Here is a 15,160-nt window from a genome sequence, read left to right as displayed (position 1 = left end):
CTCCCACGCTACAGAGACTGCAGACGCCACGAACACAGACCCCGAGTGAATCACAAGTAGGAGTCTCAAAATATCAGAGACCATAAGCCAGACTTGAGATCGACATAGGCCACCACCGGTATAGTTATAGAGAGGCGTGTGTACAACGAGACTTGGAAAAAAAAGACAACATCCAACTAAAATCACCATGTCTCGACCAGCAACTCTTTTGCTCAAAAGCAGGCCAAGCACCAGTCGGCGGGCCCGCCACCACACATCGCTCCCCTGTGAATCCGATGTGAACCGCTCCCCATCTTCTTACCATAAAGAAAATACATCCGAGTCTTGTGCCAAACCGCCTTCTCCACCCGTCTCCTGCCAACCCTCCCTGCACCGACCCAGATCACCTACGCCTGAAATCAGGCTTAGTGGCTGGCAACCTGTAGAACCAAGCCCTGCACTCTGGGTCTTTCTCAAAAACTTGACTCCGCCACCGTCTGCACCGGAGTATGAGGCCCCATCGTCTGAGGAACAGACACAGGTAGTAGTAGTGCCACTGCAAACAGACTGTGATGGTTCGAGGTGCGATTCTGTAGTTGACGGGGACATTTTGCCTCGTGCAGCGAGAAATGGGAAAGAGATGGATAGGGGGGTACATGTGGATGTGAAGAGGCAGGAGGACAGGGCACAGGGGATACGACGGGTGTGGGGGAGGGTAAGGGGGTGGATGTGCTTGGGTGTTTGATTCATCTGAGCGATACATAGAATCCCATCCTATTTGCGTAGGACAAGTGTACGTATCAACGCTGACAATCTTCTTTCCTTTCGTTCCTTTTCTTTTCTTTTGTTTGCATATGAGCGGAGATACGTGGTGCTGGCCAAAGTTAATCATGAGATCGCGCGGCACGGATGGATGAGTAAGACGCTTAAAATCAAAAGAGTGTGAGATGAGAAAAGTTAAATCGGGGAGAAGGGGGGAAAAGCGCACTGAGTAAGATTACACGACATATCGAAATAGTGAGATTGGGAATCCACTAATGTGGAACCAGTTGATTGGAATATCAGACTTTCCTCGTACTAATTTTAATGATTTTCATGAGTTCATTTGCGCAAAAGAGACGTTGGAATTTTCGAGTAAGTATGCAAGAAATTCAAAACGATATTGATTTTTTTTCTTTCTTCTGAACATGCGGCTGAACGCTCAACTGGGGTATTAAACAAAGGTATATACATTTCACAGCAGCAAATAAAACAAATCGCTTCGCTATTTTTCTCACTCTCTTTTAAATCGCAAACGCAACGGCAACGGCGCCCATAAGCGCTACGTATCTCCACGTGACGCTCTCAACGCCCGCACCATTGGACTCCGGCAGCGCACTGCTAGTGCTAGCAGCCTGATCAGCTGCCGCCGCTGCCGCCGTCTTGCTGGCTCCATGGCTCGCACCCTCGCTGCTAGCACCGGATGTGGTAGCCGAGGAGGTAGCGCTGGCGGTAGCAGACGAAGATACAGACTTAGTCATGGACTTTGACGCCGAAGCAGACGCGGACGCAGATGCAGATGCAGATGCAGACGAGGAAGACGACGACTCATTCGACTTGCTCTTGTCACCGCTTCCGTCACCCTTGGTATCCACAACAATGCTACCGTATGCTCCGCTCAAATCGCCATATTCGTACTGCTTCGCAGGCGCATGGTTAATCACCTCGACCTTCTCCAAAACCATCGAGTAAGGCCCCTTTCCGAAATCCGTAAGACCTCCCGCCCACTCAATTGTGCCTTCCGAGTTATCCGGGTCGCCGCCTGCCCAGATACCGATGCGGACGTTCATGGGGGTCTGCGGGTACCCGTAGCCAGAGTTTACGTCGGCGTACTTGACTTCGCGCTCGACACCGCCGTCGATGATCCACTGCATGCTGTCCTGCGTCCACGAGATGGTGTAGTTGTGGAGCTCGGTTTCGGCGTTGCCGGAGGGAATCGCAGCTTTGGCCATGCGGTTGTAGGTTGCTGTGTTGCCCTTGGAGAAGTAGTTGGTTTGTACTTCGGCAGCTTGGCCGCCTAGCCATTCCCAGTCGATTTCGTCGAGGTCGTCAGATTGGAGGATGGCCGAGGAGACGATGCCGGTGCCGGGTGCTACGCGCATGAGGAATGAGACGGAGCCGAAGAAGATGTACCATTTGGACTGGATGGTGGGGTGGTCGCCTTGCTTGGAGATTGTGAATTCGGCGCCTTGATCGCTGTACGAGACACCTGAGGCGGTCATTTCCCAGTTGTCATCGTCGGCGCCTTCCTTGGTGAAGTCGTGGCTGTAGTATGATGTGTCGAGAGCTGGGTCGGCAGGACATGCTGGACAGTGTTAGTTTGAGCGAGTCAAAGATAAGATTTTCTTAGTCTGAGAAGTAGAGACTTACACTTCTTGGTAGGATTACAGTCTGTATGTGTCTGACCGAGTACAGAGTAGGTCAAACCAGACAAGACGAGTAGAGAGGTAGGAAACAACATTATCGGATAAGTATATATGCGAACTTGGATTAAAAAGGTAAATGTAAAGAACAGAGAATGAAGGGAATTAAGAGGCGTATTAAGTTGAGGTAAGAAAGGGCAATATGAGATATGATACTAGTTTCCGAACGGAGCCGCTCCGTCGAGATAGAATATATATATGTGTGAAACCCTGCCCCCCCTCGTGATAAGAGAGTGACAGGGCCGCAGCGCCGACTAGGCTACAAAAAGAGTCGGTCTAGAAACAAAGAAGCAAGGCAAGCATCAAATTTAGAAAAAGGAATCCATATATCCCGTATACCAGCTGATCGGATAGCGCGAATCCATGGTAGGCCTGGTGCGGACCAGAAAGGGCTTGACATGTCCGTATCGAGGTTGCCCCCTGGACCCAAGCGCCAGATGTGTTGGCGACAAAAAGAGTGTGGCGCACAATGCACATAATCAGTGCCTAGTACTGTACACAATACGTTTATTCGGCACGGGTGCCTCTAGTAACACGAAGAAATCTGGCAGCTAATGCCACCCAGCCATCCCACGTGGTCCGTGTTCAAGCCGACCATGTTCGTGATGATGACGCCCGATCCACTAATGTCTCCGTGTGTCGTCCCCAAGTGTGGCTGAGGGCCTGTCAGGCGGACTATGTTTAGCATGGCCAGGCCCATTTTATTACCCGCCTCTCCTGTGTCCTTATACATAATAATACTCGGTGAATTTTTTCATTGCTTCGAGGGATAAAACACAAAAAACCCGTCTTTTGCATGCTTCATGAATCGTAAAAATGCTCTAATCTGCACAAGAAAGAACGAAAAAAAAAGGGAAAGACAAACCAATTCGTACGCTTTCGCCACTGGGTTCCAGACACTGTTCTCACGCTGCGTGTTCCAAAACACACAAGTAAGCCGTACATGTCGCAACGTCGCCGCCGCCGCCGCTAGCTCGTACCGCCCACACGGGGAGGCGGCCACCCCGTCTCGCAGCCAGATCATGGTACCTTGGGATTAGGCACAGCTGCTTGCATACGAGGATCTTGTATTCGGCCGGCCTATGCGAGATTTGGCTCTGGGTCAATTCCAGCTCGCGACTCGCGGCCTTTGCATAGCCCGCGGACCTTGACAAGATGTCAGGGCATCGTGAAAGCTTGCAAAACTCTTCGTCATTGCTCACAGCTTATCGGCATCTTCAGTCCTCGGCAGCCCCAGCCTCTCGCAACATGCATAGTTTGGGTCTACCTGGTCTTCTTAACCTCCGTAGCCCAACCCTCTATGCCCTCGCCCTTGCTACCAACTGGGATATTCAAGTTGACATTCTCCATTCCCTTTGTGTCCTTCAAGAATTCATGACCTGCCATTCCTCCAGCATTGGCTCGATCTGCGGGTAGCAGTTCCAACATTGGCAACAAAAAGTCGGCAATCTTCTTGCTCTCTTCTGTGCTGAAATGATATTTTTCGTGCAGAACATCTGGCAGGGCCCAATGCCGTAATCTGTGAATGTTGCGAAGCTCGCCTTTGCGATTGAAAATCTCCTGCGACCATTTGCCGGACATGCATAGGCCCTTGGGGAAGGTTCCCAACAGTTCAATAATCTGAGCAATGTGATCGTCGTCCTTGCCATACTTGGTGCCCGATTGTGGGTCAAAAAGATAGTCGCCAGTAATGAGTTCGAACGTCTATCCCTGTCAGCAAGGCTGCCTGCTTTCTCATAGGTCACACGTCATACCATTGCAGCCATACTCCACACGTCGGTACTGGCACCCCACTTACCACCCAGGATAACTTCTGGGGATCTGTACTGCCTGGTTTGGATGTCGTTGGTAAAGTGGTGTCCAACCCAGCAGGCGTTTCCAAGATCTGCAATTTTGACAGATATTGTTTCAAAAGAGTGTTCGACCTGCTGTTCGAGCTGTGATTTACCAGAAGCGCTAGCGGGCCGGTCAAGACTAATGCTGGATACCTCCTTGGTAAGTAGGTCGCTAGGATGTGCGTGTTAGTCAATTTTGTCTATGCCCAGGGGCATGTCAGTCAACTTACGCAGATTTTTCGCGCTGTTTCTGTGCGTCGTCTTCGTTTGTCGACTTGATGCCGAGTCGTTCTGCCATGGACAGGTTCGATGTAGAGGCCGGAGTTGCTAGAGCACCACTCATTACGACACCGTCTGATGAAGGAGGAGGACTCGGAACAGTCGTGGGGGAAAGTTTACCTGTACCCTCGCTCATAACCTTGTTCAGGCTCTGGGTGCTTCCAGGGAAGCTGGACAGCTCAGCGTGGTTGAAGCTCGCGTTGAGCGGACTGGGCAGTGGCTGACTGCCTGTGATCAAAGTCCTTCGCCTCCGCCTGCCGTTCCTAACGCTATCTTCGCCACTCTTCTTTGTGGGCTCTTCTTTTACATATGTCTTTACGATTTGCTCGACGTCGCCAATCTCGATAAGAACGTTCTCGGGCTTGAGATCGGTGTGGATGATGCCGCACTCGCGGTGGAGGTAGTCGAGGCCGAGGAGTACCTGCTTTGTGATTTGCTTGACCAGTGGCATGGGTATGCCGCGGTGGTTCCATCGCTTGATCAAGCCCAGGAGATTCTCGCCCAGCACCTCAAAGACCATGCAGACGTGGACGCCGTTGGGGCCCTTGTGGTTGAATGAGTCGAGCAGGCTGACGACATGCGCACGGCCGGGGTGGTCTTTGTTGGCTTCGACGACTTTTTTAAGCAGCTTGATCTCATCGAGGGCCGTCTCGGTGTAATGCGCAGCGGAGCGGACGACCTTGAGGGCGACGTGCTTGCCGTTGGTGTTGTCTCTGGACAGCCAGACGGTGGAGAAATGGCCCCAGCCAAGCTTGCGCACAATCGTGTACTTGCCGTCCTTGTACTCCTCGCCGACTTGGACTGGGTGGTAGCCGCCTTTGCAGTAATCTTCGGAGTCCTCTTCATCGGCCGTGTTTTCGGCCTCATCGACCGACGATGACGACGAGTCTGGCGAGTGGCTCAATTGACTTCCGTACATTTTGTTCTGGCTGTGGGGCGACGTTGCGCTCTGCACACTGCGGGGTTATTGTGGTCAGTTTGGGGATGCGGCAGTGCGGCGGCGGCGGTGGCATGAGCATATGACATGCGGAGAAGAAAGAGAGAGAGTGTGTGTGTGTGGGTGCGTGTGCGCGCAGAGGGCAAAATCAAGTGTAGTGGGGGCGAGCGGGCGGGAGGGTGACGTGATGGGGGTTGGGGGGCGTTGCTGGTCAGGGACGTACTTGTAGTGAAAGGAGGCCGTGGAGCCAGAGGGCGATGCATTCTGGGCGCCGCCTTGATTCTCCGCCGTGATGATGGGCTTGAGGTCCTGGCCCTTCCGTCGCTTCTTGCCGCCGTTGCTGTTTGCGGCGTGGGCGACCTGCTTGGCCTTGTTGATGGCCGCCTTTTTCATGTCGGTGCCATTCATGGTGGCTCTACCCCCGCCACGGGCTGGGATGGGCTGGGCTGGGAGAGCTGGGACTTGGAGGGGGGTTGCTGGGGGGATGCGATGTTGCGGTTAGGCGTTCCGGACGCGTTGGGCAGCGCTCATGGGCTCACGGGGTGGGGGGCAGGGAGGGCGGTCCTGGGCTGGCTGCGGGCTGCAAACGAGGCCGAGGAGGCGGGAGAGGGAGGGAGGGAGAGTGAAGGAGACTGGGGAGCAGCGGGCGGCGCGATGCTGGCTGTCGTCGCACTGCCCTGCGATTTCTTCAATTGCTGGGGAATGGGCTTAGCGCTCTCCTCGCCCGCCTGGCGCTGGACGGGCGTGTGATTGGCGGTGGGATGGTGGGGGGACTTGGATAGCGTGGCTGCGATGGGGGGCAGCCAGAACAGCAGGTCAAGAGGCCGCTTCGCCTGCCGGGAGATGCGGTGCAGGCACGCCCACGCGCGATTTTCTGCAGAGCGCCGTGGCGGACTCTTCTGTGAGCAGGCTACTGTAGGCACGGCGTGCTGTGCAACGAGTCTGGCTGGCTGGTTTGGGGGTGGAAAAGGACGCATCATGGAGCAGGCCGAGCGAAGCGGTAAAGAAGCAGGCCAGACGAGGCCAGTTATGACATCAGTCGACGGCCTTGTTCACCAGCACCACCACCACCTCGACCACCACCACCAGCACCACCACCAGCACCACCACCATCACCACACGACCAGGCGCCGGCCACCGCCCTAGTCTGCTTTCTTCCCTCAGGTCAGGCCGCGCCCTGGAACGGCTGCAAGCCCACCTGTCCAGTTGATCAATCCTGCAGGCTCCCTGCCTGCAGTACTTGTGCTTGGCGTCTACCCCCTCCCGTCGCAGACTGCCGTCCAACACTCTGCCTACTAATTAATTGCCAGTAGACACAGACACGCTGCAGCTTGCAAGAAGACATTGTGCATTGAGCCAGCCATGCCATCAGCTGTGCGCCGCATTACCTCTCCTGTCCGTGGCAGCCAGCTGCGAGCTGATGCACCCCGCCGCCCCCGCCGCCATACATAGATATATAATACATGTCGTGCCCTGCCCTACTCCCCGAGAAGCCCAACCGCCCTCGCCATGCTGGCATGGAAAAGAAAAAGAAAACAAGAAAGCAAACAAACAAACACCTTCCCTCGCCCCACGTGCCGGTTCCTACTAGTCCCAGTGCCCTGGTCCCAGGTCCCCCCTACGATGCTACACCACCGCCTCGTCCAGTAGATAGACCATCACGGCACCTCAGCTGCGCGTTGTGCACAAATCACCCATCTGCACGTCAGACCGCAGAGAGCCGCATCCTCGTCATCACCATCACCATGACTGCCACACTACTTGGCCGACACGGCCGCCATCCACTTTTGCTCGTCCTGCTTGTCAAAGTGCAACAGCATGCCCAGCACCGGTATGAGCTGCTGCTGGTACTTGCGGTCGCGCTGCTCGAGAAACTGCAGCAATACGTTCTTCAGGTACACATAGTCAATCGCCTCGCCAATCGCTCCTCCGCTGCCCTTGTTGGGGTTCGGCGACGCCAGCCGCGACCGCGAAGACTCAATCGAAGATCGCGACGACTGTGCGTGCGAGTCCGACACGCGTGCCTTGACCGCTCGCAATTCGTCAGACATGGTCTGCAACGTGTTAGTGCATCCCGCTACCTCACCACACACACCTCCGGCACCACTCACCTTGCTCGACTTCTGCAGCTTCTCCAGCCGGCTCTGCGTCTCGTCAAACGCCCGTCGCAGCTCGCCCTTCTCCTTCTCCAGCTCGTGTGCCTGCTTCTCGCTCTCGTCCAGTGCATCTCGAAGCTGGCTCATGGTGAGTTTGGCCTCGGAAGCCTCCTCGCTGGCTTGTGCCGCCCGCTTCTCCAGCTCCTCCATCTTCTTGCGAAGCTCCTTCTCAGATGCCACAAGATCCTCCTTGTCTTCTACAGCACGTGCCTGTGCACGCTCTGCATCCCGCACCTTTTGCTTCAGCTCCTCAAGCTCTCGCGCCCGACGACGGCTGAACGTGCTTGCCTGCTCCTCGGCCCGCTCACGCTCTTCAATCGCAATGTCGAGTCGCTCTTGCATCTCCCGTACTCGCGTGTCCGCTCGCCCCTGCGCATCATTCAGCAGTCTTCTCATCGTCTCGGCTTCGCGCCCGCGTTCGCTCAGCAATCGATGCGCGTCTGCTAGCTCTTCCTCCAGACTTTCGCTCTTGGCCCGTACCTCCTTCATCTGAGTGCTCATCTCCTGCGTTTGGTCTTGCATGCTGTTCATGAGATCCTGTGCACTTGCATACTGAGCTGACTTGAGCTGGATATCATCTCGTAGACCAGACACCTCACGTGTGATCTTTGCTATTTCGTCTTCGAGGTCGCGCACCTTGTTGCGAGATGCCTTGAGCTCTTCTTGCGCTTTGGCCAGGTCTTTGGTCAGCTTGTCTCGCGCTTCCATGACATCCTTGCGCTCCGTTTCCGAGTTTTTGAGATCGCGCTGGATCTTCTTGCTAGTCTCTTCCAGCGCCAACTTCTGACTGATTTCTTGCTTCATCTTGTCGTTGAGTGATTTCATGTCACTCTCCTTGCTCGACAATTGCGCCTTATACTCGGCAATCTCCGATCGGAGGTCTTTCTCGCGGCCCTCTAGCTTGCGAACTTCACTTGTCTTGGTTGCCAGTTCGTCTTTAGTGCTTCGCAGCTCGGCCACTTCTTTGCGCAGTGATGTAAGCTCAGGCTGTGCCTTCTGCAACACCTCTCGCATCTCCGTCAGATCCTTGAAACGAGATGCAGCAAGCTTCTCCGCAACCGATAGATCTGTTTGCAGTGATTCGGCCTTGGCCTTGAGCTCCGCAAACTCGGCAGTCAGCGCTTCTCGTTCCTGCTGAGACGACTCTTGAGCTGCCTTTCCTGTCTTCAATTCGGCAATCTCGCCTTCGAGCTTGGTGATGTTTTCTTGCAGGGCCATCTTTTCCGTCTGCAACTCCTTGACCTTCTCTTTGGCTTCGGTATGCTCGAGTCCGTAGTCGAGGAGATCCTGTCGTAGTGTATCAATCTCCTCTTGCATATCCTCTTGATCCTTTGCCTTCTTCTTGAGCAACTCAATCGACGACGTCTTCTCAGAAACTTCGTCTTGCAGCTTCTCAATCTCTGCCGTCTTTTCCTCCAGCTCGGACTTGAGCTGCGCCACATTCTTCAGCGCCTCCTCCAGCTGCGACGGTGAAAACTCTGCATCCCGAGGACTAAGCAGTCCGTCGTTGTCCCCTGCTTCGCTTGGTGTCGCTTCGGGAGTCACAGCTCCAGTCCCCTCCGACCCCTTTGCACCCTTCTTCTTGTTCTTATTGCGATTCCTCTTCTTGGCAGAAGCACTGAGCGGTGCTGCCGGAGAGGGTAGTGCTGGAGATGGGGGTGCTGGTTCGACCTTGATAGATGCTGGCTTGGCATCCGCCTTCTCAAGATTCTTCTTCCCAAGATCGTGCTTGGCCTGCTCGAGTTCAACCAGAGCGCTATCACGCTTAGATTCCGCCGCCTTCAACTGTTCGCGCACCTTGTCAAGCAAGCTGCTCATGGTCTCGTTCTTCTTCTCGCTCTTCGCATGCTTGTCGCGCAGTTGCGAAAGCTCGTTGTCTAGCTCTTCAATGCGGCGCTGCAAAGATTCGACTTGGTCCTCTTCCACAATCTTCTCTCCCTTCTCAGCGTGCAAGTCTTCCAACTCCTTGGTTGTGACCTCAAGCTTCTTCTTGAGATCACTGATGGTTTTTTCACTCTCACCATGCGACTCCTTGTGCTTTTCGAGTTCCTCCTCTGCGCTAGTGACCTTTGTCTTGAGTTCCTCAATGTTATTGTTCAGCTCCTTTTCACGCTCCTCCGCCTCGCGCTGCAAGCGCTGATGCGTGTCCTTGAACGTGTTTAGATCATTGGTCGTCGTCTCCAGATTCTGCATAAAGGATTGTGCTGATTCCTGTGCCGTCGAAAGTTCATTCTTGAGCGACTTGTTCTCCTCTTCGAGCTTCTCCACCTTTGCCTCGGTCACTTGTAGCTGCGCTTGCACACGAGGCAGTTCGCTGTCGTACGAGAAGAAATCTTCGCTTTCCTCAGTGGTCTCTGTCTGCTTGGATTCTTTTGATGGCGACGAGGGTGTAGCTGAATCGGTCTGCATAGTGGAGCTGTCTTGCTGATTCTCGTTGCTTGTTTGCGCCTGTGATTTGAGGGTTTCCACCTCTTCAGATGCCTCCTTTGCGCGTTTCTCGGCATCCTCAAGCTTCTTGTTGAGCTCATCACGCTCCCTAGATACGCGCTTGAGCTCTTCCATGAGCATGTCGCTTTTGACGTTTAGTTGACCTAGATATTCCACAAATGCGCTGACGTCGCTGATAGAAGTAAGAGGAGTGTATTCGCGCAGGGAACTCTCAAACGCCTCGATTGCGCCAACCCTAGCGTGTGCGATGCGGTACGACCGGAGCAACTCTGATTTCTGGGTTAGCTTCACATTCCATGTGTGACAAACTTTCCGAGCAAAGATGGACCAGGTGATGGATTTGGAAAGAAAAGTGCAGCCATGGAAGCCTTGAGAGTACATGCGCACTCTGTAGGTGCTGGCCGCGCGTCCCCTGCTCATTACATGTGGCTTGAGAGGAATCAACGCATTCAGAAAAAAGTGCCACTTACCAGTGTACTTGGGTTCCAGTTTGTCCAATCTACGGAGTCGCAGCTTGACCTCTGGTGGGATCTCCGGTGGCTGTTCCGGTTTCTCTTGTGCCTCTGCCTCCACCTGCGCCTCCCCTTCTGCGGCCTGCGCCTCCTCCTTCTTTTCGTCGCCATTCTCAGCCGTGGCATCGGCTGCCGGCGCCTTTTTCTTAGGTCTCGGTGTGGCAGCTCGGCTTGGCTGTTCCTCATCCTCGCCTATGACAAAGTCCGGGTCGAATTCAGAGGGATCAGGGCCCTTTCCAGCGGGTGCGGCTTTGCTGCTGTCGCCATCTTTGGACCGTGCTGTTCGTTTCGAGGGCGATAGATTACGGGAATTGGAGCGCCGCGCTGTAGCCGAATTGGATCGCGAAGGTCTAGTCTGTAGGGCGGCTTGCTGGGCGGCTTTCTGGCGGGCCTGTTCCTCAGCAATCGCGTCTATTGCCCCTCGAATGCGCTGTGTCTCTGGTCAGCCGGGCGATGTCATAGCTCTGGGAGTGATGTAGGCACCTGGAACATGATGAAGTTGTGTTACAAAGAAGGATAATAAGACATGCAAGAAAAAACACCAAACAGGCTTGTTAATCGAATGTCGGATGCTGGACCATGGGCGGGCACTAGAGTATCCGGACACGTTCTGGGGTCCATTGGGGCTGGGATTCAGGCGATGCGCTAGGATCAGCGTTCGGTAAACTAGCGCCACAGCCAGGGCAGCCCCGAATCCGAACTTTTTCTCCCCCAGCCTGGCCTCCCCCACCACCATCACCATCACCACCACAAAAACAATGGCAAATGTGGAGATTGCACTCCCCCTCCCGGTCCTGCCCGAGGGCTGGGCTGGCGAGAAGGACTTCAAGGCCATCGGCCAGTTGAGCGAAGCCAACGACCGCAACATTGAGCCTGTTGGCCCACACTTCTTGGCCTATGCCCGCAGAGTATGTTTCAATATCGCCGAGCCACTCAACATCAATGCTAACTCTCCCATGTAGAAGCGTCACAAGCGCACTTTCTCCGAAGACGACCGCATCCAGGCCCAGGCAAATGTCAAGAGCGTCGAGGAGGAGGATCCCGATGATGTTGACGAGCCTGAGGACCCTCTGATGCTGCAGCGTGAGGCCAAGGACTGGAAGGTATGCATTTCTGGTCATGTTTGTGGATTCAAATATATTAACATGGTATGCAGTCTCAAGATCACTACGCTGTGCTCGGTATAACCCGCTACCGATGGCGCGCAACCGACGACCAGATCAAGCGCGCACACCGCAGGAAGGTGCTCAAGCATCACCCCGACAAGAAGGCAGCCAAGGGCGGCACTGAAGACGACCAATTCTTCAAGTGTATTCAAAAGGCCCACGAAGTTCTGTCTGACCCTGTCAAGCGGAGGCAATTCGACTCGGTCGACGAGGCCGCCGAGGTGGAGCCACCATCGAAGAAGGAGACGCAAAAGGGCAACTTCTACAAGCTCTGGGGCAAGGTTTTCGAGGCTGAGGGACGCTTCTCTAACCAGCAACCGGTACCCAAGCTCGGTAACGAGAACAGTACCAAGGAGGAGGTTGAGCACTTCTACAACTTCTGGTACAATTTTGACAGCTGGAGATCATTCGAATACCTTGACGAGGATGTGCCTGACGACAACGAGAACCGTGACCAGAAGCGTCATGTTGAGCGTAAGAACCAGGCTGCTCGTCGCAAGAAGAAGACCGAGGACACTGCCCGTCTGAGGCACTTGGTCGACGACTGCCTTGCTCTCGATGAGCGTATCAAGAAGTTCCGTCAAGCCGAGCACGCACAGAAGAACAAGCGCCGTCTCGAAAAGGAGGCTGCCCAGAAGCGAGAGGCAGAAGAAGCCGAAAAGAGGAAGGCCGAAGAGGCCAAGGCTGCCGCTGAGAAGGAGGCTGCTGAGAAGGCGGCAAAGGCCGACACAAAGAAGGCCAAGGAAGCTGCGAAGAATGCGGCAAAGAAGAACAAGCGTGTGGTACGTGGTGCGGCCAAGGATGCCAACTACTTCCACGGCGATGGTGAAGCGCCGGCATCCCAAGTCGATGCTGCTCTGGCCGACGTGGACCTCATCATCACCAAGGAGGACCACGAGGAGCTGGCGGCATTGACGAGCAAGCTCAACAACGTCAAGGATGCGGCGAAGATCAAGGAGATCTTCCAGGAAGAGGCCCAGCGCCTGATTGGTGCCTCGAAGCTCACCCAGGGCGAACTGCGGGCCTTGGGCTAGACATTTGTGAGGGCGGTTGCGATAGACATGTAGACTTGAACGTGGATGGCAATGATGACACTTTTGCTTGCGATCGGTGTGCGTGTTGACTATTCCCAAAGGGCCATTACTGGAATGGGACATTCGTGCATGTGTGTATGTGTATTGTGTACATGTGCTTCTTTTTTCACAACGTTATGTCATGGATGTCCGATGCGCCAAACGCGCCAGACGGGTGGATCTCCAATAGGCCAGGGTCTGGAAGGCATGGCGGATGGTTCGACACATCACCAAGCGCTTGCCGTCACTCAGAATAGGCAGCGCATTGACAGCGACTAGGTAGATGCTCTCTTTCCCGCTGCCCACCCTCCTCCGCCCGCGACCTACAGCAGACAGACGTCTTCTGCCCGTTATCCACACCATCGCTAGTTATCCCCAATTACCCCGCGAGCTCCCATTCCCCCGCGCCAAGGGCATTCATCCGACGCACAGCAGATCCCGTTGCCAGTGCACGCGCGCATTGCCCGTGGGGTTTTCTGCCGCCGACGGACCTGCAACACATCTTTACCGTAGTACTCAACCCTACTTCAAGTGCTCTCGCTACTTGTCTCTGTAAAAAAAAATCCACCATGAGTGCTTCTCCAAAGACCAAGGACGGCCGCCATGCCTCGCCAGCGCCGCGCAAGTCCTCAGGTCCCTTTCCACCGAGCCCACTGCAGACTGCCAGCAGCGCAAAGCCCGTACTCGAGGAAACACGGCGACCGTCGACGATTCAATTTCTGGCGCACAGGAATGCATCATTACCGAGAGGCACACCCAGACCCCGCGAGCGACGTCGGCTGTCGTCGCCGCCGCCTCCACCGTAAGTACTGCCCCAGCGATGCGTTCCTCATGGCTGTTTTTGCCTGCGCTTTTCTGGAATAAACTCGGCTCTCTATCAATATATAAAGAACGACTACAACCAAGGACGAGCACGCTTTGCTTGGCTTTGGGTGTTAAACGTCAGGCTTGCTTAGTCTCCCAGGTTCAGCCCGCGCAAACCAAAGCTAACCAGAAAGCCCAGTGTCTTCCAGAACCGAGTGTCTTTTGACACGTTTGACAAGCCCGCCGACTTTATAGAAGAGAGCTCCTTCACACTCATCGCCAAGCACAAAGATTACGAGTACACGAAGCGCTCGCGGACGTTCCTGTGCGGATTCGACGAGAACGAGTATTCAGTATATGCCCTTCAGTGGCTCATTAACGAGCTGGTGGACGACGGCGACGAGATAGTATGCCTGCGCGTAGTCGAAAAAGAAGACGCAATAGCCGGAGACCGCAGTGTCGAGTCGGGCCGGTACCGCGTTGAGGCTGAGAACACAATGGCAGATATACAGAGCCGCAATCACGACAACAAGGCTATCAACCTGATATTGGAATTTTCAATAGGCAAGGTCAACAAGGTCATTGATGACATGGTGAGGATCACATAGGGCATGCGACGTATTCACGCTAACCGTGGTGCAGATTAATCTGTACGAGCCCGCGATTCTAGTAGTCGGTACAAGAGGCAAAAGTCTAGGTGGCTTCCAAGGGTTGCTTCCTGGAAGTGTGTCAAAGTATTGTCTGCAGCACTCGCCAGTCCCTGTCATTGTCGTTCGACCAACATCGAAACGCGACAAGGCTAAGAGCAAGCGCACAAACGATCCAGACCGGCAGGGTTACCGAGAGCTTCTTGCGAAGAGTGAGAGACTGCCAGAGTATGACAGCCCCCGAAACACCTTCTTTGCGAACGAAGACGAGGCGGCGACAGTTGGAGCGGCCGCAACGGCACCCAAACCTGTCGCGGAAACAGCGCACCCTCTGGCACAGGTTGAGCGCGCGCAAGATAGCAGCGACGATGAGCTGGAGGCGGGCAACAGCGATGCATTGCTTGGAGATGATCCACGAAGTCCAGGTCCGATGATGAAGAGCCCACATTTACAGAACCTCGACAGCCCCGAGCTGAGCAGCCAATCCAGCAGTGAGGACGAAGACGAGCGGGGCGAAGGCTCAACAACGACTGGAGTGTCTACGGTAGATGTGGCGTCGCAGAATGCTGATGCAAGCACCGAAGAGCCCAAGCCGGCAGAAAGTCCCGAGCCGCAGGAGAGCTCCAAGTCGTACGTGGACAGTCTCATAAAAGGAGCTCAGGAGGGGCCTGCCGATGCGGCGCCGGCTGGAACGGGTGCACCAGAAACGTAGTTTGCTAGCAATACCCATGTTGATTTGTGGTCTCCAAGGCCATGTTGTGGTGCCGTGGAATACTCGTGTACACTACGTGCACTACTTGGATTTGCATTCTCTGTGATACGGTTAGTAGACTGTACTTAGTGCAGTGGCATGTGGGGGTGC

The 15,160-nt window shown here is 54.7% G+C and overlaps 5 protein-coding genes across 5 annotated transcripts; 3 read left to right on the top strand and 2 right to left on the bottom strand.

Moving 5' to 3' along the window:
• Positions 1-170: 170 nt before the first annotated feature.
• Positions 171-724, top strand: PSV08DRAFT_385284 (uncharacterized protein; the record flags this gene model as incomplete). Its single annotated transcript, XM_066093444.1, has 1 exon — positions 171-724. The coding sequence occupies exon 1, from the start codon at positions 188-190 to the stop codon at positions 722-724; it is 537 nt and encodes a 178-aa protein (XP_065947908.1). The 5' UTR covers positions 171-187.
• A 429-nt stretch (positions 725-1,153) lies between these two features.
• PSV08DRAFT_27589 (glycoside hydrolase) lies at positions 1,154-2,600 on the bottom strand. Its single transcript, XM_014218201.2, has 2 exons — positions 2,389-2,600; positions 1,154-2,323 (listed from the first exon to the last, which is right to left on the bottom strand). The coding sequence occupies exons 1-2, from the start codon at positions 2,477-2,479 to the stop codon at positions 1,263-1,265; spliced, it is 1,152 nt and encodes a 383-aa protein (XP_014073676.1). The 5' UTR covers positions 2,480-2,600; the 3' UTR covers positions 1,154-1,262.
• Positions 2,601-3,704: 1,104 nt separating this feature from the next.
• Positions 3,705-11,041, bottom strand: PSV08DRAFT_191972 (uncharacterized protein; the record flags this gene model as incomplete). Its single annotated transcript, XM_014218202.2, has 8 exons — positions 3,705-4,145; positions 4,196-4,448; positions 4,507-5,511; positions 5,716-5,968; positions 6,081-6,124; positions 7,251-7,546; positions 7,604-10,365; positions 10,567-11,041. Coding segments are annotated over 8 exons (5,529 nt in total), but the record flags the coding sequence as incomplete, so codon positions are not given.
• Positions 11,042-11,333: 292 nt separating this feature from the next.
• Positions 11,334-12,881, top strand: PSV08DRAFT_233351 (DnaJ domain-containing protein). The gene is made up of 3 exons (XM_014218203.2): positions 11,334-11,516; positions 11,571-11,711; positions 11,765-12,881. Exons 1-3 carry the CDS (start codon positions 11,367-11,369, stop codon positions 12,806-12,808), a joined length of 1,335 nt encoding a protein of 444 aa, XP_014073678.1. The 5' UTR covers positions 11,334-11,366; the 3' UTR covers positions 12,809-12,881.
• A 190-nt stretch (positions 12,882-13,071) lies between these two features.
• On the top strand, positions 13,072-15,078 carry PSV08DRAFT_233348 (uncharacterized protein). Its single transcript, XM_014218204.1, has 3 exons — positions 13,072-13,649; positions 13,851-14,244; positions 14,294-15,078. The coding sequence occupies exons 1-3, from the start codon at positions 13,417-13,419 to the stop codon at positions 15,008-15,010; spliced, it is 1,344 nt and encodes a 447-aa protein (XP_014073679.1). The 5' UTR covers positions 13,072-13,416; the 3' UTR covers positions 15,011-15,078.
• The last annotated feature ends 82 nt before the right edge of the window (positions 15,079-15,160 follow it).

Source organism: Bipolaris maydis (assembly GCF_028858645.1).
Source record: "Bipolaris maydis strain C4 unplaced genomic scaffold PSV08scaffold_20, whole genome shotgun sequence".
Classification (NCBI taxonomy): domain Eukaryota; kingdom Fungi; phylum Ascomycota; class Dothideomycetes; order Pleosporales; family Pleosporaceae; genus Bipolaris; species Bipolaris maydis.
Note: the sequence above shows the minus strand (reverse complement) of the source record. Positions and strands in the feature narration are given on the sequence as shown.

Excerpts from the sequence above, each read along its gene's own strand:
- PSV08DRAFT_233351 (XM_014218203.2), top strand. The coding sequence starts at position 11,367 with ATGGCAAATGTGGAGATTGCACTCCCCCTCCCGGTCCTGCCCGAGGGC. Across the intron at positions 11,517-11,570 it reads TCTTGGCCTATGCCCGCAGA|AAGCGTCACAAGCGCACTTT; the intron begins GTATGTTTCAAT and ends TCTCCCATGTAG. Across the intron at positions 11,712-11,764 it reads GTGAGGCCAAGGACTGGAAG|TCTCAAGATCACTACGCTGT; the intron begins GTATGCATTTCT and ends CATGGTATGCAG.
- PSV08DRAFT_233348 (XM_014218204.1), top strand. The coding sequence starts at position 13,417 with ATGAGTGCTTCTCCAAAGACCAAGGACGGCCGCCATGCCTCGCCAGCG. Across the intron at positions 13,650-13,850 it reads TCGTCGCCGCCGCCTCCACC|TGTCTTCCAGAACCGAGTGT; the intron begins GTAAGTACTGCC and ends CAGAAAGCCCAG. Across the intron at positions 14,245-14,293 it reads ACAAGGTCATTGATGACATG|ATTAATCTGTACGAGCCCGC; the intron begins GTGAGGATCACA and ends ACCGTGGTGCAG.
- PSV08DRAFT_27589 (XM_014218201.2), bottom strand. The coding sequence starts at position 2,479 with ATGTTGTTTCCTACCTCTCTACTCGTCTTGTCTGGTTTGACCTACTCT. Across the intron at positions 2,324-2,388 it reads CTGTAATCCTACCAAGAAGT|CATGTCCTGCCGACCCAGCT; the intron begins GTAAGTCTCTAC and ends AACACTGTCCAG.